This window comes from Phyllobates terribilis, unplaced genomic scaffold (genome assembly GCF_046119375.1).
Source record: "Phyllobates terribilis strain yellow unplaced genomic scaffold, ASM4611937v1 Scaffold_5__5_contigs__length_657084704, whole genome shotgun sequence".
NCBI lineage: Eukaryota > Metazoa > Chordata > Amphibia > Anura > Dendrobatidae > Phyllobates > Phyllobates terribilis.
In genome coordinates, this window is record NW_027362765.1 from 82,854,257 (window position 1) to 82,877,496 (window position 23,240).

The 23,240-nt window shown below is 47.1% G+C and overlaps 1 protein-coding gene across 1 annotated transcript; it reads right to left on the bottom strand.

Annotated features, from left to right (window-relative positions):
• Nucleotides 1–1,161: 1,161 nt before the first annotated feature.
• On the bottom strand, nucleotides 1,162–22,806 carry CFAP52 (cilia and flagella associated protein 52). Its single transcript, XM_073680979.1, has 14 exons — nucleotides 22,648–22,806; nucleotides 18,794–18,993; nucleotides 18,416–18,552; nucleotides 18,168–18,296; nucleotides 8,605–8,704; nucleotides 8,238–8,354; nucleotides 8,004–8,104; nucleotides 7,729–7,899; nucleotides 7,474–7,622; nucleotides 3,647–3,792; nucleotides 3,418–3,569; nucleotides 2,147–2,249; nucleotides 1,848–1,959; nucleotides 1,162–1,527 (listed from the first exon to the last, which is right to left on the bottom strand). Exons 1-14 carry the CDS (start codon nucleotides 22,709–22,711, stop codon nucleotides 1,352–1,354), a joined length of 1,857 nt encoding a protein of 618 aa, XP_073537080.1. The 5' UTR covers nucleotides 22,712–22,806; the 3' UTR covers nucleotides 1,162–1,351.
• Nucleotides 22,807–23,240: the final 434 nt, after the last annotated feature.

Below are 23,240 nucleotides of genomic sequence, written 5' to 3' on the forward strand. Positions count from 1 at the left end.
AATAACATCAACCCTCAGTGGCCCCAGAAGTGGCGCATCAATAAGATGTGCCAATTCAGGCGCTTAGCCTCGCTCTTCCCACTTGCATTGGTGCGGTGGCAAGTGGGGTAGTAGGGTTGAGGTTGATGTCGGCTGTTTTATCGCCACTGACATCAAGCCCAGGGACTAACCGTATAGTCATATTGTAAAAAAAACAACACCCAGAAGAAAGTCCTTTAATTGAAATAATGACACAGACTCCCATATTGAAAAAAAAACACTCTCCACTCTCTTTTTCCTATTTATTAGGGTGAAATGAAAAATAAAAAACAACCATATTCTTCACCTGTCCGACGAGAAGATAATCCATATGATAAACCCTATGTCCCACGTCGTAATCCATCTCTGCGACATCTGGCTTTCATGGCTGAGCAGTGGCAAGATGCGACCGTTCAGACATGAATCCAGGAGAGACTGATTTGCACTTAGGACGCAGCTTCAATGACCTGTGGTGACGTCATTGATGCTGCTGTTCCCACAGGCAGCTCAGTATGAGCGGCCCGATGAACTGCGGTGACCTCAATGAGATCACAGCTAGCACAGTGACAGGCTTGATGTCCGCGGTCCTAAAACAGCTGACATCAACCCCTACCCTATTACCCTACTTGCCACCGCACCAGGGCAAGTGGAAAGAGCGATGCTAAGCACCAGAATTGGCACATCTTCTTGCTGTGCCATTTCTGGGGCCGCTGAGGACTGATGTTATTAGCCTGGGAGGGGGCCAATATCCATGGATAATGAATAAGTGAATGGCGTCACTCAATACTACAACTCGTCGCATGGAGAAAAAAAAAAACACAAGCCCTCGTACGGCTAGATGGAAAAATAAAAAAAAGTTATGACTCTTGGCAGAAGGGGAGTAAAAGAAAACTAAAGTGCAAAAACACATCCAAAAAAATAATCATGTAAAAAAATAAATACAAAAAAATTGCCCGGTAATGAAAAGGTTAACTTAACGCTTTAACATAACCCATAGCCTCATTTGATGATTTCCTATGTTGACAGGGTACTGGGTGGACAAGGGTTTATTCACATGTCGCAGGTTTTTCTGTCGTCGGCGATTTCATAAAATGACTGCAAAGATGACTGCAAAATGTGAATAAACGTTTATGGCGATAATATTGGAGCAGAAATATTATTTATTACATGAGAAGGTATATCTGAGGAGCACAAACATATCTCTGATCGTTTCCGCCCACGTGTGGCTGACATCTCCACAGCGTGATCCGATACCATCAGGACCTTGGAGACGACGCTGAAGCTCACGGCCATCTTACAGGGCAGCTATAAATAAAGGTGAGTGGGGGGCTACCTAAACAGGATAGGGGTACTTCCAGCGTAATATGGCGCCGTCAGTGCTGACGCTGATGATGTACTTGGAGAGAGGGCAGATTTTTAGGCGGCTGATGCTGCCGCTGTGTCCGATGCCGACCTGCGTCACCTCCCCCTCGTTGTAGTCCCAGACCTTCACCAGCTTATCATCTCCACCTGGCACAGAGAGAAGAAGTGATCGGCAGTAGATGGCAGCGCACAAGCTCTGATACATTTTTCAAATTTCTCTGTATTTAAGGATCAGCCATACTTGTCAATGACCCATAAGGCTTCTACACTTTTAGAAGTTCTGGATTTGATGGCCCTTTAAGATCATGGCTGACATCTTACTTGTGAAAGACAAGACACCGGCTATAAGGCTCTTAGTGAAAGAGGAGAGCCCCATACCGACCCTGAGAGTCAGGGGCCCCAGATGAGGAAAAAATATAACTTCTATTCTGCCACCTGTTGGTCATACACTGATTATTACACCTTACCTGTGACAAAGTGACTTCCGCTGTCACTTATATCCATCCCATTGATTGCTCCTGACATGGATCCATCCAGTCCCCTGATAGCTGATCCGTCAAACACTTCCCAGTACCCAATCTACAAGGGAGCAGAGAAATATGAAGCCGCCATGTGGTTACATTGTCCCCAACACTGTTAGACAGTGCCATCTGCTGGTGATTATGGGTTCTGCATAAACTTTTTTTGTTTTTGGACAACCAGTGCCTATTATCTCCATGATGTAGGAAACATAGAGAAGGTGGATGCAGGTTAGGGTGGCGCTGACCTTTCTGTCGGTGCCGCTGGTGATGAACTGGAATTCCTCCGGGTGGTAGCAGACACAGCGGAACAGCGTGTTAGATAAAACCATCTGTTTTCTAATGAAACGTCTGGAAGAAAAAAAAAAAAAGGAAATAATATTTGTCAGTTCTAAGAGGAAGCAAAAAAGGCAACTTCTTAATTAGCCACATCTTCTTAAAGGGGTTATCCAGCGCCTCTTATATTCGGAGGCAGTGCTGACGTTGTGTCCATGGCCGCCTGCTAGGAATCAGCACACGGGGATTGAGCATCTGTCCCAATGAATAGGGCGCGTTCACAAGACCTGGCAAAGAACAGCCAATGCAATGTCGGCAGGACCTCCAGATACTTAGAGAGGCGCTGGTAACCCTTCAGAGACAAAGGCATTTTTGCAAAAAGTTTGGCTTCAGTTGCCCTATTCTGAGAGTTATAACTTTTCGATATTTTTCAGTGGACGGAGTTGAATCAGGCTTGTTTTTTTAGCAGATTTTATCATTACTATTTCTGGTCCGTACAACTTTCTCACCTCTTTTTATTATTATTTTTTTAGAAGAGGTAAAAAAAAAAAAAGATTCTGCCTCTTCGATTTTTTTTTTTTTTTTCTGGTTCGGGTTTTACCGTATGAACAGTTAGATATTTTAATCGATCAGACAATTAAGTATGTGGCGATAACAATTTTTTTTGTATTTTACTTTTTTTTTTTTTTATATTTTTTACATTTATTTATTAGAAATTGAAGCTGTGATAGTTTATATAATACATTGCAATGCAATCTGGGCTTCGTAATTGTACAAACATGATAGACAAAGGGGCATACAGTAGCACCAACCCGCAATGACAATGCCATAGGCACCCTGCAATGGTGTTGTGTCAATGGCTGATAGAAGGGATGCCATGTTTCTAACCTGTTAAATGTCACTTTTCTGATTAACAGTGGCATCTAAGGGGTTAAATTGCTGCAATTGCTGTACGGAGTGAGCTCAGCTCCCTGTATGCCGTGCACACATCAGCCCTACATGTACGAAAAATATCGCCAAAGGATTAAAGGCGATAGTTTCCAAAAATGAAGACCTCGTCACTGTATAGGTGATAATTGTTAGATTTGTGTGCGTCCCTTCCACCAAGTGCCAGAATGGGAGACTTATGTGATGGGCAGCCATTGAACATGCTGGGAAATTTCAGCTCTGAAGGGACAGAATTGTGAATGCGCCTCTGTCAGAATCACTAAAAGACAAGAACTTCTATGTATAAGACACTGACTCGATGTCCCATATGATGCAGGCCCCATCGGCGCTGGCGGTGACGCACTCCCGGTTGTTGCTCTTCAGTTTAATGCAGGTCACTGCTGATTTGTGCTCCTTCATGGACTCCACCAGACGCTGGCTTTCCTTACCGATCTCCCACACTCGCACCTGCAAAGAGAAATCCCACATTAGGATCTGTTTTTTCTGCCTATCAGCAGAATTTCAAAGTAATGGTGTCAACAGACCCTGCCGTCGCCTCCTCCGCTCACAATCCTCTTGCAGTCGCCGGTGGCAGCGATGGCTGTGACTCCCATGCTGTGCGCGTTCTCAATCTGGTACATTAGTCGGCCACTTTCGGGGGTGAATGCTCGGATTCTGCCGTCATTCCATGCTGAGAAGATAGTAAGGGTTTGTATGTATGTATGTATAAGTGTATATACAGTACAGACCAAAAGTTTGGACACACCTTCTCATTTAAAGATTTTTCTGTATTTTCAGAACTATGAAAATTGTACATTCACACTGAAGGCATCAAAACTATGAATTAACACATGTGGAATTATATACTTAACAAAAAAGTGTGAAACAACTGAAAATATGTCTTATATTCTAGGTTCTTCAAAGTAGCCACCTTTTGCTTTGATGACTGCTTTGCACACTCTTGATGAGCTTCAAGAGGTAGTCGCCAGAAATGGTCTTTCAACAATCTTGAAGGAGTTCCCAGAGATTCTTAGCACTTGTTGGCCCTTTTGCCTTCACTCTGCGGTCCAGCTCACCCCAAACCTTCTCGATTGGGTTCAGGTTTGGTGACTGTGGAGGCCAGGTCATCTGGCGTAGCACCCCATCACTCTCCTTCTTGGTCAAATAGCCCTTACACAGCTTGGTGGTGTGTTTGGGGTTATTGTCCTGTTGAAAAATAAATGATGGTCCAACTAAACGCAAACCGGATGGAATAGCATGCCGCTGCAAGATGCTGTGGTAGCCATGCTGGTTCAGTATGCCTTCAATTTTGAATAAATCCCCAACAGTGTCATCAGCAAAGCACCCCCACACCATCACACCATCACACCATCACGTCTCCTCCTCCATGCTTCACGGTGGGAACCAGGCATGTAGAGTCCATCCGTTCACCTTTTCTGCGTCACACAAAGACACGGTGGTTGGAACCAAAGATGTCAAATTTGGACTCATCTGACCAAAGCACAGATTTCCACTGGTCTAATGTCCATTCCTTGTGTTCTTTAGCCCAAACAAGTCTCTTCTGCTTGTTGCCTGTCCTTAGCAGTGGTTTCCTAGCAGCTATTTTACCATGAAGACCTGCTGCACAAAGCCTCCTCTTAACAGTTGTTGAAGAGATGTGTCTGCTGCTAGAACTCTGTGTGGCATTGACCTGGTCTCTAATCTGAGCTGCTGTTAACCTGCGATTTCTGAGGCTGGTGACTCGGATAAACTTATCCTCAGAAGCAGAGGTGACTCTTGGTCTTCCTTTCCTGGGGCGGTCCTCATGTGAGCCAGTTTCTTTGTAGCGCTTGATGGTTTTTGCAACTGCACTTGGGGACACTTTCAAAGTTTGCCCAATTTTTCGGACTGACTGACCTTAATTTCTTAAAGTAATGATGACCACTTGTTTTTCTTTACTTAGCTGCTTTTTTCTTGCCATAATACAAATTCTAACAGTCTATTCAGTAGGACTATCAGCTGTGTATCCACCTGACTTCTGCACAACACAACTGATGGTCCAAGCCCCATTTATAAGGCAAGAAATCCCACTTATTAAACCTGACAGGGCACACCTGTGAAGTGAAAACCATTTCCGGTGACTACCTCTTGAAGCTCATCAAGAGAATGCCAAGAGTGTGCAAAGCAGTCATCAAAGCAAAAGGTGGCTACTTTGAAGAACCTAGAATATAAGACATATTTTTAGTTGTTTCACACTTTTTTGTTAAGTATATAATTCCACATGTGTTAATTCATAGTTTTGATGCCTTCAGTGTGAATGTACAATTTTCAAAGTCATGAAAATACAGAAAAATCTTTAAATGAGAAGGTGTGTCCAAACTTTTGGTATGTACTATATATATATATATAGATATATATATATATATATATATATAGATATATATATATATATCTATCTATTATACATATATCAATACACACAGTTGAAACCAGAAGTTTCCATACACTATATAAAAAGACACATATACATGTTTTTCTCAATATCTGACATGAAATCAGAATAAACCTTTCCCCTTTTAGGTCAATTTGGATTACCATAATTTTTAATATTTGCCAAATGCCAGAATAACGAGAGAGAGAGAGAGAGAGAGAATGTTTTAAGGAATTTTTATTACTTACTGCAAAGTCATAAGTTTACATACACTAAGATTACTATGCCTTTAAACAATTCTGGACTGCCCATATGATGATGTCATGTGTTTAGAAGCTTCTGATAGGGTTTTTTTTTTTTTTGCAACATCTGAGTTAAATAGAGACACACCTGTGAATGTATTTTAATGCACACCTGAAACACACGGCTTCTTTGTGTAGCATCATGGGAAAGTCTGAAGAAATCAGCCAAGATATCAGGAAGATAATTGTGGACTTGCACAAGCCTGGCTCATCCTTGGGTACAATTTCAAGATACCTGAAGATGCCTCGTTCACCTATACAAACAATTATACGCAAGTACAAACAAGATAGGAATGTCCAGGCATCATACCGCTCAGGAAGGAGACAGGTTCTGTGCCCCACAGATGAATGTGCTTTGGTCCGATATGTGCATATCAACCCAAGAAAAAAAGCAAAAGACCTTGGGAAGATGATGGCGGAAGCTGGTAGGATTGTGTAAATATCCACAGTGAAACGAGTACTGTATCAACATGGGCTGAAAGGCCACTCTGTCAGGAAGAAACCATTACTCCAAAAGAGACATAAAAAAAAGCCAGATTAATGTTTGGAAATGCACACAGGAACAAAGACCTTAAATTTTGGAGACATGTCCTGTGGTCTGATGAAACTAAAATTGAAATTTTGGGCATAATGACCATCGTTACGTTTGGAGGAAAAAGGGGGAAGCTTGGAAGCCTAAGAACACCATCCCAACTGTGAAACATGGGGGTGGCAGCATCATGTTGTGGGGTTGTTTTGCTGTAGGAGGGACTGGTGAACTTCACAAAATAGATGGCATCATGAGAAAAGAAGATTATGTAGCAACATCTCAAGACATCAGCCAGGAAGTTAAAGCTTGGGTGGAAATGGGTCTTCCAAATGGACAATGACTCAAAGCATACAGCCAAAATGGCTTATGGTTATCAAAGTCATTGTTTTGGAGTGGCCATCACAAAGCCCTGATCTCAATCCTATTGAAAATTTATGGGCAAAGCAGAAAAGGCAGGTGCGAGCAAGGCAACCTACAAACCTGGATCAGTTACACCAGTTTTGTCAGGAGGAATGGGCCAAAATTCTGACCAACTATTGTTAGAAGCTTGTGGAAGGATATACCAAACGTGTGACCCAAGTCATTCAGTTTAAGGGCAATGGTACCAAATACTAATGAAATGTATGTAAACTTTTGACTTTGCAGTAAGTAATAAAAATGGCTTAAATTTTTCTCTCTCTCTCATTATTCTGTCATTTGGCAAATATTAAACATTATGGTAATCCTAATTGACCTAAAACGGGAAAGGTTTATTCTGATTTCATGTCAGATATTGAGAAAAACATGTATATATGTCTTTTTATATAGTGTATGGAAACTTCTGGTTTCAATTGTACATATACACACACACTGCGGTGAAGTTAGGTGAGTCCTTATTGTTTCATTAGCCTGGAATGACTTCACCATAGTATATACAGGTGTAGCAAACGCCATAGCATGCCGCATGCAGTGGCGTAGTTCACAGCACAACACTTTTTGGAAAATTCTTGCCCTTTAATACATAGCACATGATGGGTTACAATACAGCCGCCCAGCGACAGAGCGCCATCCTGCAGCGTCAGCCTTCACACAAAGGGTGAGGATGACCCCCTAATGATATGACGTGGAGAGGAGGATAGGGGTTCTCCTCACCTGATATGATGCTCTTGCCATCTCTCATGAACTGGATGGCATTACAGGTCACGTTGGGTACGGTGATCCTCAGCAATTCCTTGTGGCTGGTGGTGTGCCAAACACGAATGTCATTCTTGGAGCAAGTAGCAAACAGCTCCGACGTGCCGCTGAAAATCCAAATAAAATAATGTATAAGAACGGTATTACATCATATGAATGGTACGTGGCCATACAATAATGCTACATGTCAGAGAGCTATAGTCGGCCACGTACAAGGGGAAGACAATGTCGTTGATCGCCTCGCTGTGACAGGTAGAGATAATTTCCTCTCTAAATTCAGGGTAGTTGAAACGATAAATCTGGGCTTGTCCTGTCCCCACGAAAAACTGGTGCCCCTGTCCGCGCAGAGTAATAGAGTTCACAGCTCCCTGCAGGGTCACAGTCCTGGAAAACAAAAAGGATTTCTATGAAGAAAATTAATGAAACTCTACAGGTTCATGGAGAAATAACCTAAAATAACTAATTTTTGGATGACGACGGTCACTTACTTCACCGCTTTGTAGTTTGGTGCTTTGCAGAGGGATAATTTTCCATCTCCAGATCCAATAATAAACTCTCCAGTTTTCATCAGTGCCAGAGCAGTCACCCCCTGATAATGGCGAGAAGAAGGGGGTCAATGACACCATAGATGGGGACTGAAGAGCGGTCTGATCATTATCCAGCATTTATACAGCACCCGCACACTCTTCATCATTAACCACAGGCGCTGACGATCATCTCACCAGGCTGAATCGGCCTTTCTGGGGTCCGCAGCTGCTCAGCAGCTTGTTCTTTGTGTTCACTTTCAGGATATCTCCAGTAGACGTCCCGCAGTAAAAGCAGCTGTCGTCTTCTGCCACCTGAGAAAGGATGAACATGATGGAGAAACATGGACAACTATAGATGTCTCTGTAGGTGAGATGCAGAATATTTCTACAAGGGGTTAAAAATTCTGTATCGTTATATACAAAAAATCTCCCTCCCCACGGCTGCGTTATGAACGCAGCACCAGAGGCATCTGGAAACATAACTGTGTGCACAATCGGACATCGTCCCTGCAAATAGTGGTATAAATGGAGGGTGACGGGATTAGCTCAGCGTGGTACTCACTGCCAGGCACGTAACCATCCGCTTCAGCTGCCCCATCTGACATTCGGTGGGAAGCATTTTCCTGTTCGGCAGATCCAACTCCCACACTCGCAGGGTCCCGCTGTGAACAGATGCAGAGGTCAGACCCCATTACTCTCCAATAAGTAAAGCAAAAGTATAAAGTGTTTACTATAGTGTCACTGATACATGGCTGCAAATATCAACCAAGAGGAGGTAACAGGGTGGCTTTAATCTTAACTTATTTTATAGGAACTATGTATATAGATTACATAATTTACATAATCCTGTATTATACTCCAGAGCTGCACTCACTATTCTGCTGGCTGGTGCAGTCGCTGTGTACATACATTACATTACATTACTGATCCTGAGTTACATGCTGTATTATACTCCAGAGCTGCACTCACTATTCTGCTGGTGCAGTCACTGTGTACATACATTACATTACTTATCCTGTACTGATCCTGAGTTACATCCTGTATTATACTCCAGAGCTGCACTCGCTATTCTGCTGGTGCAGTCACTGTGTACATACATTACATTACTGATCCTGTACTGATCCTGAGTTACCTCCTGTATTATACTCCAGAGCAGCACTCACTATTCTGCTGATGGAGTCACTGTGTACATGCATTACATTACTTATCCTGCGTTACATCCTGTATTATACGCCAGAGCTGCACTCACTATTCTGCTGGTGCAGTCACTGTGTACATACATTACATTACTTATCCTGTACTGATCCTGAGTTACATCCTGTATTATATCCAGAGCTGCACTCACTATTCTGCTGGTGCAGTCACTGTGTACATACATTACATTACTTATCCTGTACTGACCCTGAGTTACATCCTGTATTATACTCCAGAGCTGTACTCACTATTCTTCTGGTGCAGTCACTGTGTACATACATTACATTACTTATCCTGTACTGATCCTGAGTTACATCCTGTATTATACTCCAGAGCTGCACTCACTATTCTACTGGTACAGTCACTGTGTACATACATTACATTACTTATCCTGTACTGATCCTGAGTTACATCCTGTATTATTCTCCAGAGCTGCACTCACTATTCTGCTGATGCAGTCACTGTGTACATACATTACACTACTTATCCTGTACTGATCCTGAGTTACATCCTGTATTATACTCCAGAGCTGTACTCACTATTCTGCTGGTGCCGTCACTGTGTACATACATTACATTACTTATCCTGTACTGATCCTGAGTTATATCCTGCAGATCTTTTATTATAAAAATGAAAAACATAACAATAATAATAACAGAAACATAACAAAATTAATAACCAGAAAATGAACAATGTAATGAACTGGTCCAGCCGCTCCCTCTCTCCTCACACACATATTATACATATATACACAATAATAACTACCTACACCATGACATCTGGTCCGGTTACCAAACAAATAATAACAATATAATAAACAATAACCGACAAATTATATACAAACTAATATATACATTCTTTTTTTTTAATTATTTATTTTTTTATTATAAATAAAATAAATACTAACTATACAAATATATACAAGACAAAACAAAACCCCCCACACTCGAGCCCACCAGTCCCTCCCCGGCACTGACCTGAGAGCTGGTCCCGCGCCTCATGCCTCAGTCCATGTCCAACGTCCATAGGACAGATCAGGCAGTGCCAGTTATTCACCCAAATAACCAGTGTCCCACAAGATGAACCCACCTCCCCCCTTTTCCCTCCACCCAACCTAACACCTACACCCAAACCCAAATATACAATATATACAGAAACAAACAATACAATAACAAACAATACAATAACCACAACTGACAAAGCCCAAGTTCGGCGCCTGCAGCCCTACATCACTGTCTACTGATCAATAAAACAAAAATCTATGGTGTCAGCAGCAGCCCACCACCAGGAGAGGAGATGACCAGACTAGGGCACACTAAAAGAAAAGCCCCTCCAGAGGAGAGCGGCCCTCCGTGTACCCAGTCTCTCATACTCCAGAGAACGCACCTTCACCAGGTCACCGAGTATGGTCCTAAGCACATCGTCCACTGGGAGGATTTTCCGCTGCGTCGATACTAAGCACCGTGCGTTCCACGTGTGATACCTAACCACTGCGCTAACTAGAAATAAGGTGCAGTGGTCCCAACCACCCAGGTCCCCGAATGCTCCATAGGCCCATTCCGCATAAGAGAGACCGGCCAGCCGGGGCCAGCCAATGGAGGCGCCCACCCTGTTGTACACCTCTGTGTTAAAGGGACAATGAAGCAGGAAGTGGTCCATGCTTTCAAGCATGGTACCACAATGCTCCCGAGGACAGTTCCTGTCCTCAGAGCTCCTACACTTCAGATTGTCCCTCACACACAGTTTCCCATGGAAACAGCGCCAAGCCAAGTCCCAAACCTTCGAGGGGATCCTGATAGAATTCAAAAGATACAGACCCACCCCAAGATCCCGACTTGGGCAATCCCTGAGCGCCAGAGGCCTCTGAAAATGGGTCAACAGAACCCTTTTGTCAATGAGCTTCCTTGGCAGAGTCCTGACCTCCCACATTCCCAGACCCCACCGGCGAATTACCTTCAGAACCACGGTAGAGTAAGCCGGGAGATGTCCATGCGGTGTGCGGAGATCCTTCACTTGCCCTCCTGTCTCCCATTCCTGGAAGAAAGGCTGAAACCATCCCTTACAGGAGAATACCCACAGAGGAGCCCTCTCTTTCCAGAGGTTTGCAATATTGATCTTAATGAAGGTATTCACAAGGAATACCACAGGGTTGACCATACCCAACCCTCCTAGTCTCCTCGTACGGTAAGTAACCTCCCTCTTGACCAGGTTCAGTCTATTCCCCCATAACAGTTGGAAGAACAAACTGTAGACCCGAGTCCAGAGAGGCTCTGGCAAGATGCACACACTGCCCAGATAGATCAGCAAAGGGAGCAGGTAAGTTTTGATCAGGTTTACCCTTTCCCTTAGGGTCAAAGACCAACCCTTCCATTGGTTCACCTTCTGAGTGGCGATCTCTAGCCTGCTGTCCCAATTTTGTTTGGGGTAATCCCCCCTGGCCAAATTCGATGCCAAGAACTTTTGCAGAGACTTTGGGTCCTGGAAGGGTGTCCGGGAGATCAAAAACAGGATCTCCTCCTCCCAGCCAGAGACTCTCACACTTATCCCGGTTGATCTTGGACCCGGATGCCTCTGAGTAGCGATTTACCTCTGACATCAGCCATTCCGCCTCCCTATCAGAGGAAACAAAAACGGTGACGTCATCGGCATACGCCACCACTCTCAGAGTGGCTTCCGGTGCAGCCCGGTCCATCCCGATCCCAGCCAACGGTCCACGCTCCACCCTCCTAAGAAGTGGGTCAATCGCAAACACGTACAGTAGCGGGCTCAAGGGACAACCCTGGCGAACACCACACCCAACCTCAAAAGAGCTGCCAATCCAACCGTTCACAAGCGGGAAACTCTCTGCCCCAGCGTACAAGGTCTTAAGCCAATCAACAAACCCCCCCGGCAGGCCATACCTCAGAAGGACAGACCAGAGGTACTCATGATTAACCCGATCAAACGCTTTTGCCTGGTCCAATGACAGCATGTACCCCTTCCAGTGACCAGCCCTACCCTGCTCCACCGCCTCTCGGACACAGAGTACAGCACTAATTGTACTGCGGCCCGAAACAGAGCAATGCTGGGCCCCCAAAAGGAGCTGGGGTGCAAATTTCACCAGCCGATTAAACAGCACCTTTGCCAAAACCTTCCTGTCTGCATTGAGAAGCGCTATGGGACGCCAGTTCTCAATGCAAGATGAGTCCTTACCCTTTGACAAGATGATCAGGGCAGACCTCCTCATTGACTTTGGCAGAGTGCCCGAGGAAAGACACTCATTGAATACCTCAGTCAAGAGGGGAACCAAGGCGTCCTTAAAGGTCTTATAGAATTTAGATGTTAAGCCATCTGGACCGGGAGAGTTCTTTAGGGCAAGCCCTTCAATCGCCAACTTAACTTCCTCTTCCCTGATCATCTCTGTCAAAACGCCAAGAGAGGGGTCTACCCCTGGTTCGGGGACGGCTTCTGCCAGAAAAGCCGACATCTCATCCCAATCCAGATCCCTCTTCCCCAAGAGGTGCGAGTAGAAGGATCTGACGACCTCCAGGATCCCTGATCTGGATCTTTTCAGGGACCCCGCAGTGTCAACCAGTCCTGTAACAACTTTACTATTCACTGACATCTTGCAGTTTCTGTAAGGGTCGGGCGAGCGGTACTTCCCGTAATCCCTCTCAAAAACCAAAGATGCGTGTCTATCATACTGACACCTCATTAGCAAAAATTTCACTCTGGAGATCTCCTCGCGGCTACCTCCAGTTGAGACAAGATGCTCGAGTTTCCTCCTCAGGCCCTGATACAGGCGATACCTGTCCAGGCTACTGAGGCTCGAGAGCTGGCGGAAGAATCTCGCCACCCTTTTCTTAAACATCTCCCACCACTCTGACTTACTACTACAAAGATCCAGTAAGGGTACCTGGCTCTGAAGAAAATCCTCAAAGGACTGTCTTATCTCCGCTTCTTCCAAGAGAGATGAATTGAGCCTCCAAAAGCCTCTTCCCATCCGGGGGGGTCTCTGTAACATTCAGGGAAAACAAAATCAAACAGTGATCGGAGAACTCCACCTCAACAACAGATACTGCTGAAGAGACGGCTTCCTCCTTTAAATAAAACCTGTCTATCCTGGACCTACAGTTACCTCTATAATAGGTGAACCCCTCGTGGCCTGGGGTGTGCCGGATGTGGACATCCACCAGGCGAGCCTCACTAGCTATACTATTAAGGGCGACGCTATCATAAGTCAGCTTGTCTCTGGAACCTCCTCTATCCCGGGGCCTCGTGACAGTGTTGAAGTCCCCTCCAAAGACGACCTGCCGACTCGTAAAAAGGTAGGGCTTGATCCTCGTAAAGAGACACTTCCGGTCCCACTTAGATTGGGGAGCATAGATGTTAATGAGCCGAAGCTCCTGTCCGGTCATGAGGACATCTAATATCAGGCACCTCCCCATTTCTAACTCAATAACCCGTCGGCATTCTACCGGTGCGGTAAAAAGGACCGCCACTCCGCTATACGGCTCGGCCGCAAGAGACCAATAGGAGGGCCCGAGTCTCCACTCCCTCTTAGCTATAAACACCTCTGCCATATTTGGCAGCCTGGTCTCTTGCAAAAAGAAAATGTCAGCTTCAACCCGGCTGAGAAAATCAAAGGCCGCAAATCTAGCCATATTTGACTTAATGCTGGCAACATTAATGGACGCCAGCGTCAACGGAGTGGGTAAAGCCATCATTGGTGATTAAGTTAGACGGCTTTCCTCTTCCCACTCCCCTTATCCTCTGCCTCAGAGGAGGAATCCTTCCCCCTCTTTAATGACACAGAGGTGTCCATTCCAGCATTTTTCCTTCTTTTCTCGTCCTCGTCTCCGGACTCTGGGCCAGTCCCTCCCCCCAAGGACCTTGCATCCCCAGGAGAAGGAGACTCGGCACCCCCTGTAAGCTCCGCTGAAGCCGGAACTTCATCCTCAGCCTCCTCTTCTGAGGAAGAGATGTTATCAAGGGCTTGGAACCGGTTCGAAAGACCAACCAGAGGGGAGTCGGTTTTACCTTCCTTGGTCAGAGTGGGAGAAGATGTTTTATCCTCCTTCTTTTTGTTCTTTTTGGTGCCGAGCTTACGCTTGTTCTCTAGCCACCGCTTATTATCCTCATCCATACTTTCATAATGGGAGGATTCAGAGGCAGAGACAGTTTCCTCCCTGTGGATCCTCCTGACCTCCTCATCCAACTTATCATCCCTCGGGGCCTCAGCAGCAAGACTGGCATCCAGGACAGGGGCAGCCCCGGTAGTCTGGGGCTCGCCCCGCTCCCTCTCCTGTCTGCGCTTGTCTAGATGCCTCAGCTGGGCAGGCGTCTTTTTATTGCTTTTCTTCCCTGGCCCCTCAGCTCCCCCACCCCTGCTAGTCCCCTCCCCAGCAGAATCGGCCTCACGGCTTACTCCCACCGGGGTCTCGACTGCATTAGCAAAGGAGCGAGGACAACGGCTGAATGGGTGACCTAACTCACCACACAGGTGGCACCAAATCTCCACACAAGAGGCGGCAAGATGGCCGACACCCCCACACAACGCGCATTTCTGCACAGTGCAGTTTGCACTGTAGTGTGTGGGGTCGCCACACCTGTGACAGAGCTTCGGTTGCCCCTGGTAGAAGACCAGGATACGATCCCTACCCAGGAAGGCAGACGATGGAATGTGGGCAACCATACCACCTGAACGCTTAAGTTTTACCATAAACGTCCAGGCCCCTGACCAGATACCAAACTCGTCGCGGTTTTTCTTTGGCATCTCCACCACCTCTCCATACCGACCAAGCCACGTCATGATGTCATAGCAAGAAAGCGACTCATTACGAATCATCACGGTCACTTTCTTGATCTGGTTTTGGCGAGACACTGCCTGAACAGCAAAGTCTCGCCAACCGGGCTCATTTTTTGCCAACTCATAATTCGCCCAGAAGAGCTCAAGCCCCTCCGGCCGAACAAAGCTGACATCAAACTCAGGCGTGGAATAGGGATGTATCAAGGCGTAGATGTCAATCGCCTTGAAGCCCATCCTAAGCAGGAGCTCCACAACTTTAGACCTTGGCGGACGTGCATCACTGCCCCTCCACCGAAGACGGACCACATTCCTACGCACACTGCCTGGCCCGGCTGTTGGGAGGGACCACACTGTATCCCCCCCTTTTTGCTCTCGGAAGGCCCTCTCTATCCAGAAGGATAGATCAACCTCTCGACCCTCTACCATTAGTGATCTCTCCCCCTTCTTTAGAGCCTCCAGAAGGCGCCGTTGCAACATGCCGTCCCCAAAGCCCGGAGATGAGGAGGATGCCCTATTTGCCCCGGAGGTGACACTGGCATAACTCTGGACAGGTGTTGCCACCCCTGGGGGGGCAACCGGACCAGTGACCACATCAGCCCCAACAGTATCACCATTACCCACCTCCATCTCACCCTCCACCAAACCAGCAACCACACCACTAGACAATGAATTAGCCTCATTCACCCCCACCACCACATTCATTCCTGCTGGACCAGTAACAATGGTGGATGACCTTTTGACCTCCGCATCAGGCACAAGGGGCTCAGTCACCTCCATAGAACTGGAGGCGACCTCACCCCCGGTCTTATGTGTGCCCTCCACATCATCGGTCGGTAATTTCCGCTGTTTGGCATTTGGTATAATGTGCCGCTGATCTTTAGCTGCTGTTAGGTGCCGCTGATCTTTAGCATCAGGATCTTCCGGACCAGCGACGCCAGCACAAAATAGCACTTTCGTGGGAGGACCGGAACGCTCAGCCCCGACAGCCCCCTCACACTGCCGTCGCTTCTCAACTAAGTGATCAGCGGCAACAGCATTCAGAGGCGCCGAGGCTACCGGAGCTGCCCCCGACACCGGGCTGCTCCCCCTCCCACTGAGGAGCGCACCACAGCATCGTGGCCTGATGGAACGCCCGCCGCCGGGCTGCCCTCACTGTCCAGCCTCTCGGCTGATGCACCTCCTGCTACGTCCCCGCTACTACAAGCAGAGACGGAGCTCTGCGCCTCACTACCGCGCTCTGTAATCTTCCCGCCTTTGCACCGGATCCACAGCAGAACCCGGGCTGGGCTGGGCAACGGGGCTTATACAGCGAGCTGAGCCTGCCGCCGACTCAGGGGGTACAGGGAGGGGGGCATAGACATAGCTTACTGCTTCCTGCAGCTTTGGCTTGGTCTTCTTTGCCTTTTTGTGGCCCCCAGGTGCCTCTTCTGGTAGATCATCACCAAGATGGAAGTTTTGGAGGCACACTGGGGACTCCAGGAGCTTAATGTCCGCCATTAGCGCCCCTCCCTGGAGGCTGCTGTCACTGTCCTCCCCAGAGCCGGCAGAACTGCGACCGGATGTCACTATCGCCTGTCCTGCAGGGAGATCGCTGCACGTGGCCTGCGGGTGACTTTGCAGGCTGCCAGGTGGGGCTTGCTGCTGGTCATCATCACTCTCATCATCCACCTGGCTCTCAGGCTGCAGCCCCATCTGCCTTTGCTCTCTGGTATCAGCCATTTCTCTAAAGCGGTCTTCATTTATGAGTTTTTCTTTGAAAGGACCACTCTGCTCTAAGATGGTGGCTTTCCTTAGTTCCAGGAGATGAATTTCACTGGTCAGTCGCTTTACCTCGGCTTGGAGTTTTGTCTTCCTTGGTTTGGAGGCCCCTGCAGCTTTTGCGCTTGTGCAGCGCAGCTCCTCCCGGAGCCTCCTGATGAGCTTACTGGCATCTTCATACTCACGGAGGTGGATCATGACCCGGGAGGCATAGGTGGACACAGACTCCCGGGGTCCCTGCAGCGCCCAACCCCCCTCAGGGAGGTCGGCCTCACCTCCGTGAGCACTCAGCTTTCCTCCGGAAGGAGCGCCATCATGCACGCCGCTGTCAGGCTTTTCCTCCATGCTGGAAGCCTTGCGGCTTCTCTGGGTCTCCACAAACCCAGGGGGAATAGGAGACACATTGCTGTGACTCCTGGTGGAGCGTCTCACCCCCGAGTCCTCTGATGTGCCGGCCGGTTGCTGGTTTCTTCTGCCCCCCGCCGGCCTGGTTTGGGAAGCGGAAGCCTGGGGCTTGGCTCCCTCACTCATCCCAGAAACCCGCTTCCTCCCTGGGAAAGAGAGAGAGCAGGTTCCCAGGTGGAGAGGTGTTGGTTTCTCAGAGATCAGCAGCTCACAGCAGGATCTGCAGCCACCACACCCGTAATCACCACACTGACTAGCAGCTGATCAGAGCTGCACCCAGTATGCTGCTGGTGCAGTCACTGAGTACATACATTACATTACTTATCCTGTACTGATCCTGAGTTACATGCTGTATTATACTCCAGAGCTGCACTCACTATTCTGCTGGTGCAGTCACTGTGTACATACATTACATTACTTATCCTGTACTGATCCTGAGTTACATGCTGTATTATACTCCAGAGCTGCACTCACTATTTGGCTGGTGCAGTCACTGTGTACATACATTACATTACTTATCCTGTACTGATCCTGAGTTACATCCTGTATTATACTCCAGAGCTGCACTCGCTATTCTGCTGGTGCAGTCACTGTGTACATACATTACATTACTGATCCTGAGTTACCGCCTGTATTATACTCCAGAGCTGCACTCACTATTCTGCTGGTGGAGTCACTGTGTACATGCATTACATTACTTATCCTGCGTTACATTCTGCATTATACTCCAGAGCTGCAGTCACTATTCTGCTGGTGCAGTCACTGTGTACATACATTACATTACTTATCCTGTACTGATCCTGAGTTAAATCCTGTATTATACTCCAGAGCTGCAGTCACTATTCTGCTGGTGCAGTCACTGTGTACATACATTACATTACTTATCCTGTACTGATCCTGAGTTACATCCTGTATTATACTCCAGAGCTGCACTCACTATTCTGTTGGTGCAGACCCTGTGTACACATAGAAGGACTCACTTTCCTCCTGTTATGAACATGTCCTCGCTGTTGTTGATGAAGGTCACAGTCAGGGCATGTCCAGCGCTGAGGGAAGAAGCCGGGCTGCCACATATGGCTTCTCTGGTTGCCACGTTCCACAGGACGACACTATAATACAGAGCAGAACAGGTAATAAGATGAGGACTGAGTGGCAGATCATGGACAGTATGGAGGAACGTCAGAAGGAGGACGAGGACCTCACTACAGCCATGGCTGGCCTCAGTTACCTGCCATCGTCCTGCCCGCCCAGGGACACCAGGTATTGGTCGTTTGGCGAGAAGGCTAGAGCTTCCACCTTGACTTTGTGTAGACTGAGCTTCCCCCAGGGCTCTCTCTTAATGTAGTCCCAAAGAAAAATATCTGCCTGTAAAGAACAATTCCTGTTAAAATTCAAGAGCTGCATTCATAATTCTGTAGGCTTCAGAGCTGAAATCTCTCAGCACCTCATTCATGCTCAGGGACCTTACACAGCCTGCCTTGGTAATTTGCTATATTGGAAGTGTAGTAAAGATATAAAAGTGCAGCTAAGCTTAGGGGGACAAGCTTACTGTTTCCAGTCTGCAGAATTGTGAATGCAGCTCTGGAGTATAGTCCAAACTTAGTACCTTGAATCCCATGTAGGTGACTTGTCCTGATGCCAGGTATTTGCCGGACTTGGAGACGGCCACGCAGGACACGTTGTTGGTGTGACCGTGCAGGAAGTGCTGCTGGGGTTTGTTCAGACTCTGGATGATGACAGTGCACCCCAACGGGTAAATGAGGTGCTCTCTATCCGGGTGGCTGATCAGCCCAGAGGGCACGTGCCCTGAAAGAGAAGAGGGCAAATGGCACCAGACTCCTGAAGGGTCATATACACCAATAATGACATCACTGACTGGTGGCGGGCAGCGGGGTCCATGCGGCAGAGAGTCATACGGTGGATGGGCTTGGAGAAGGAAAAGTGGGCAAGTGTAAGGCTATGTGCCCACGATGCAGAAATGCTCCGGATTTTTTCCTGAGCGTTTCTGCATCTCTCTGGCAGAAAAAACGTATGGGGATTGTACATGCAGATTGTACATGCGAATTGTACATGCGAATTGTACATGCGTTTTTCCTGCCAGGGACATGCGGATGTGAAGCGTTCTTCACTTGCATTTCAGCATGCGGGTGTCAAGCGCTTTCCAAGAGATTTTAGCATCACTTGGAAAGTGCTTGACAACTTGGTCACACTATATAAATCCATGCAACCAGCATGGATTTATATAGTGTGACCGAAAGAATGGTAAAAAATAAAAAAATAAATCTATACTTACCTTCTGATGGCCCCCGTCGTCTTACTTCACTCGGTCCTGGCTGCCGGCAGCTCGCGGTACACTGAAGGACCTGCCGTCACATGACGTCAGCGCAGGTAATTCAGTCCACCGCGAGCTGCCGGCAAGGGAGGATAAGCACAGCGAGGGCCATCAGAAGGTAAGTATAATATTTATTTTATTCTTTTTTTTACAGGTCCTATGGTACCCGGTTCTGGAGGAGAGTCTCTTGGATTCCGCATGTACAGATGCAGTGATGCGGAATCCAAGCGTTCCAATGAAAGTCAATGGCGGCAATTACGCTGCGTGTCCGCAAAATTAATGGACATGCTGCGTATTTTTCTGCAATGATAATCCGCAGCAGAAATTTACGCAGCATGTGCACAGTACATGCAGATTATCATTGGGGAACATGGCAGACCTTCTACCAAGCGTTTTTTTTAAGCATTTCTGCACCGTATTTGCCGCTGCGGAAACGCTTAAAAACGCATCGTGGGCACACAGGCTAAGGATCAGGGCAACTACAAGGGCCAAATTGTGATGTGCAGGGGACGGCAGGTCTTGTGGGGTGTTGCCGGTATACGGCAGGTCTTGTGGGGTGTTTCCGGTATACGGCAGGTCTTGTGTGGTGTTCCCGGTATACGGCAGGTCTTGTGGGGTGTTCCAGGTATACTGCAGGTCTTGTGGGATGTTCCCGATATACGGCAGGTCTTGTGTGGTGTTCCCGATATACGGCAGGTCTTGTGGGGTGTTCCCGATATACGGCAGGTCTTGTGGGGTGTTCCCGGTATACGGCAGGTCTTGTGTGGTGTTCCCGGTATACGGAAGGTCCTGTGTGGTGTTCCCGGTATACGGCAGGTCTTGTGGGGTGTTCCAGGTATACGGCAGGTCTTGTGGGGTGTTCCCGGTATACTGCAGGTCTTGTGGGATGTTCCCGGTATACGGCAGGTCTTGTAGGGTGTTCCCGGTATATGGCAGGTCTTGTGGGGTGTTCCCGGTATACGGCAGGTCTTGTGGGCTGTTCCCAGTATACGGCAGGTCTTGTGGGGTGTTCCCGGTATACGGCAGGTCTTGTGTGGTGTTCCCGGTATACGGCAAGTCTTGTGGGGTGTTCCCTGTATACGGCAGGTCTTGTATGGTGTTCCCGGTATACGGCAGGTCTTGTGTGGTGTTCCCGGTATACGGCAGGTCTTGTGGCGTGTTCCCGGTATACGGCAGGTCTTGTGGGGTGTTTCCGGTATACGGCAGGTCTTGTGGGGTGTTCCCGGTATACGGCTGATCTTGTGGAGTTTTCCCGGTATACAGCAGGTCTTGTGGGGTGTTCCCGGTATATGGCAGGTCTTGTAACATAGTCTTCCTTCAACCTTAAAAACTAAGTCCATCTAGTTCAACCCATAGCCTAATATGTTGATCCAGAGGAAGGCAAAAAAAAAACATGTGGCAAACACTAAGCTCCGCATTAGGGAAAAAAAATTCCTTCCCGACTCCATACGACACTCAGACTAGTTCCCTGGATCAATGCCCTATCAAGGAATCTAGTATATATAACCTGTAATATTATACTTTTCAAGAAAGGCATCCATGCCCTTCTTAAATTTTAATAGTGAATCACACTCATTACAACATCATGTGGCAGAGAGTTCCATAGTCTCACTGCTCTTACAGTAAAGAATCCGCGTCTGTGATTATGATTAAACCTTCTTTCCTCCAGACCTAGAAGATGCCCCCTTGTCCCCGTCTCTGGCCTCAGAGTAAAAAGATCAGTAGACAGGTCTTTGTACTGTCCCCTCATATACTTGTACATAGTAATAAGATCACCCCTAAGCCTTCTTTTTTCCACAGTAAATAACCCCAAGTGTAATAACCTGTCTTGGTATTGCAGACCCCCCAGTCCTCTAATAACCTTGGTCGCTCTTCTCTGCACCCGCTCTAGTTCAGCTATGTCTTTCTTATACACCAGAGACCAGAACTGTACACAGTATTCTAAGTGTGGTCGCACTAATGACTTGTATAGAGGTAAAATTATGTTCTCCTCATGAGCATCTCTGCCTCTTTTAATGCATCCCATTATTTTATTTGCCTTTGCAGCAGCGGCCTGACACTGGCCACTAAACGTGAGCTTGTCGTCCACCAATACACCCACGTCTTTTTCAGTTACAGTTTTGCCCAGTGTTTTACAATTAAGCATATAATTATACATTTTATTTCCTCTGCCCAAGTGCATTACCTTACATTTATCCCCATTAAAGCTCATTTGCCATTTATCAGCCCAAGCTTCTAGTTTACATAGATCCTCCTGTAATATAAAATTGTCCTCCTCTGTATTGATTACCCTGCAGAGTTTAGTGTCATCTGCAAATATTGAAATACTACTCTGTATGCCCCCTACAAGGTCATTAATAAATATGTTAAGAAGGGGGCCCAATACTGACCCCCGTGGTACCCCACTGTTAACTGAGACCCAGTCTGAGTGTTTTCCATTAATAACCACCCTTTGTTTCCTATCACTGAGCCAGTTCTTAACCCACATACATATATTTTCCCCTATCCCCATTGTTCTCATTTTATGTATCAACCTTTTGTGGACTGTTCCCGGTATACGGCAGGTCTTGTGGGCTGTTCCCGGTATATGGCAGGTCTTGTGTGGTGTTCCCGGTATACGGCTGATCTTGTGGAGTATTCCCGGTATACGGCAGATCTTGTGGAGTATTCCCGGTATACGGCAGGTCTTGTGGAGTATTCCCGGTATACGGCAGATCTTGTGGAGTATTCCTGGTATACGGCAGATCTTGTGGGATGTTCCCGGTATATGGCTGATCTTGGGGGGTGTTCCCAGTATACGGCAGGTCTTTTGGGAAGTTCCCGGTAAACGGCAGGCCTTGTGGTGTTCCCGGTATACGGCAGGTCTTGGGGGGGAGGGGGGTGGGGGGTTCGGTATTTAGTAGGAGTGACTGTTCCCCAAATACTGATCTATCTACTGCTGACTATGACAGATAGGTGACAGATCACACAGATCATGTCATTTATGCAGTCATTGTGCTCCTGTTTGTCATTTACAATAAAGTTGCAGTTGTACAATATCCACCTGCGCCCTGTAGCCTTACATTCTGTATTACCCCTTCCCCATGAATGGATCTAGTAGATCATCATCACACACGATCCGATCTCACCATTATATCCGATGACTGCCTCCAGTTCCAGCTGCATCCCGTCCTCCAGGCTCAGAGCCGCCATGTTCTCCCTCGTTACTCTCTATATAAAGTTTCAGAGCGCTTCCTCCCGTCTCCTAGCGACGGGCCCCACGTTATGTTGTACCCGTTGTCATGGACACGACGCACGGAGCATGCGCAGTGTTCCTTTAGAGGCGTTCGGTTGCCAGGTTTATGCTCTGGAGCTCGGATTTCTACGCGTGCGCAGTGGACACCGGTCTTCTACCACGCATGCGCAGTTTTAGGCCGCCTAAATTCCTGTCAGCTGAGATAAATTCAGGTTTTCATGAGATTTGTGTTTATTTGTGCGCAGTCTATTAAAGTAAAGAGCATATAATGGATTCCCAGTCCTTTACTCCTAGTGAATAAGCTAGAGGAAGGTTCACACATAACGGTGACGAAAGTAAAACATTTTCACAGAAAAAGTTACACAAAACATAGTAACTACGATACACAATGTCAATAAAATTACTATTCTGGAAAATTCCTGTCAAAAATTTAACACAAAAACATTAAAGTTATTTTTTTAATCACTTTAACCCCTTCAGAACAAA

Bases quoted from the DNA above. Each gene is read 5' to 3' on its own strand.
- CFAP52 (XM_073680979.1), bottom strand. From the start codon at position 22,711: ATGGCGGCTCTGAGCCTGGAGGACGGGATGCAGCTGGAACTGGAGGCA. The intron at 7,623-7,728 runs GTACGTGGCCGA...TTGGATTTTCAG, and splicing joins AACGACATTGTCTTCCCCTT to CGGCACGTCGGAGCTGTTTG. The intron at 3,570-3,646 runs GTCTGTTGACAC...TTCTCTTTGCAG, and splicing joins GCGGAGGAGGCGACGGCAGG to GTGCGAGTGTGGGAGATCGG.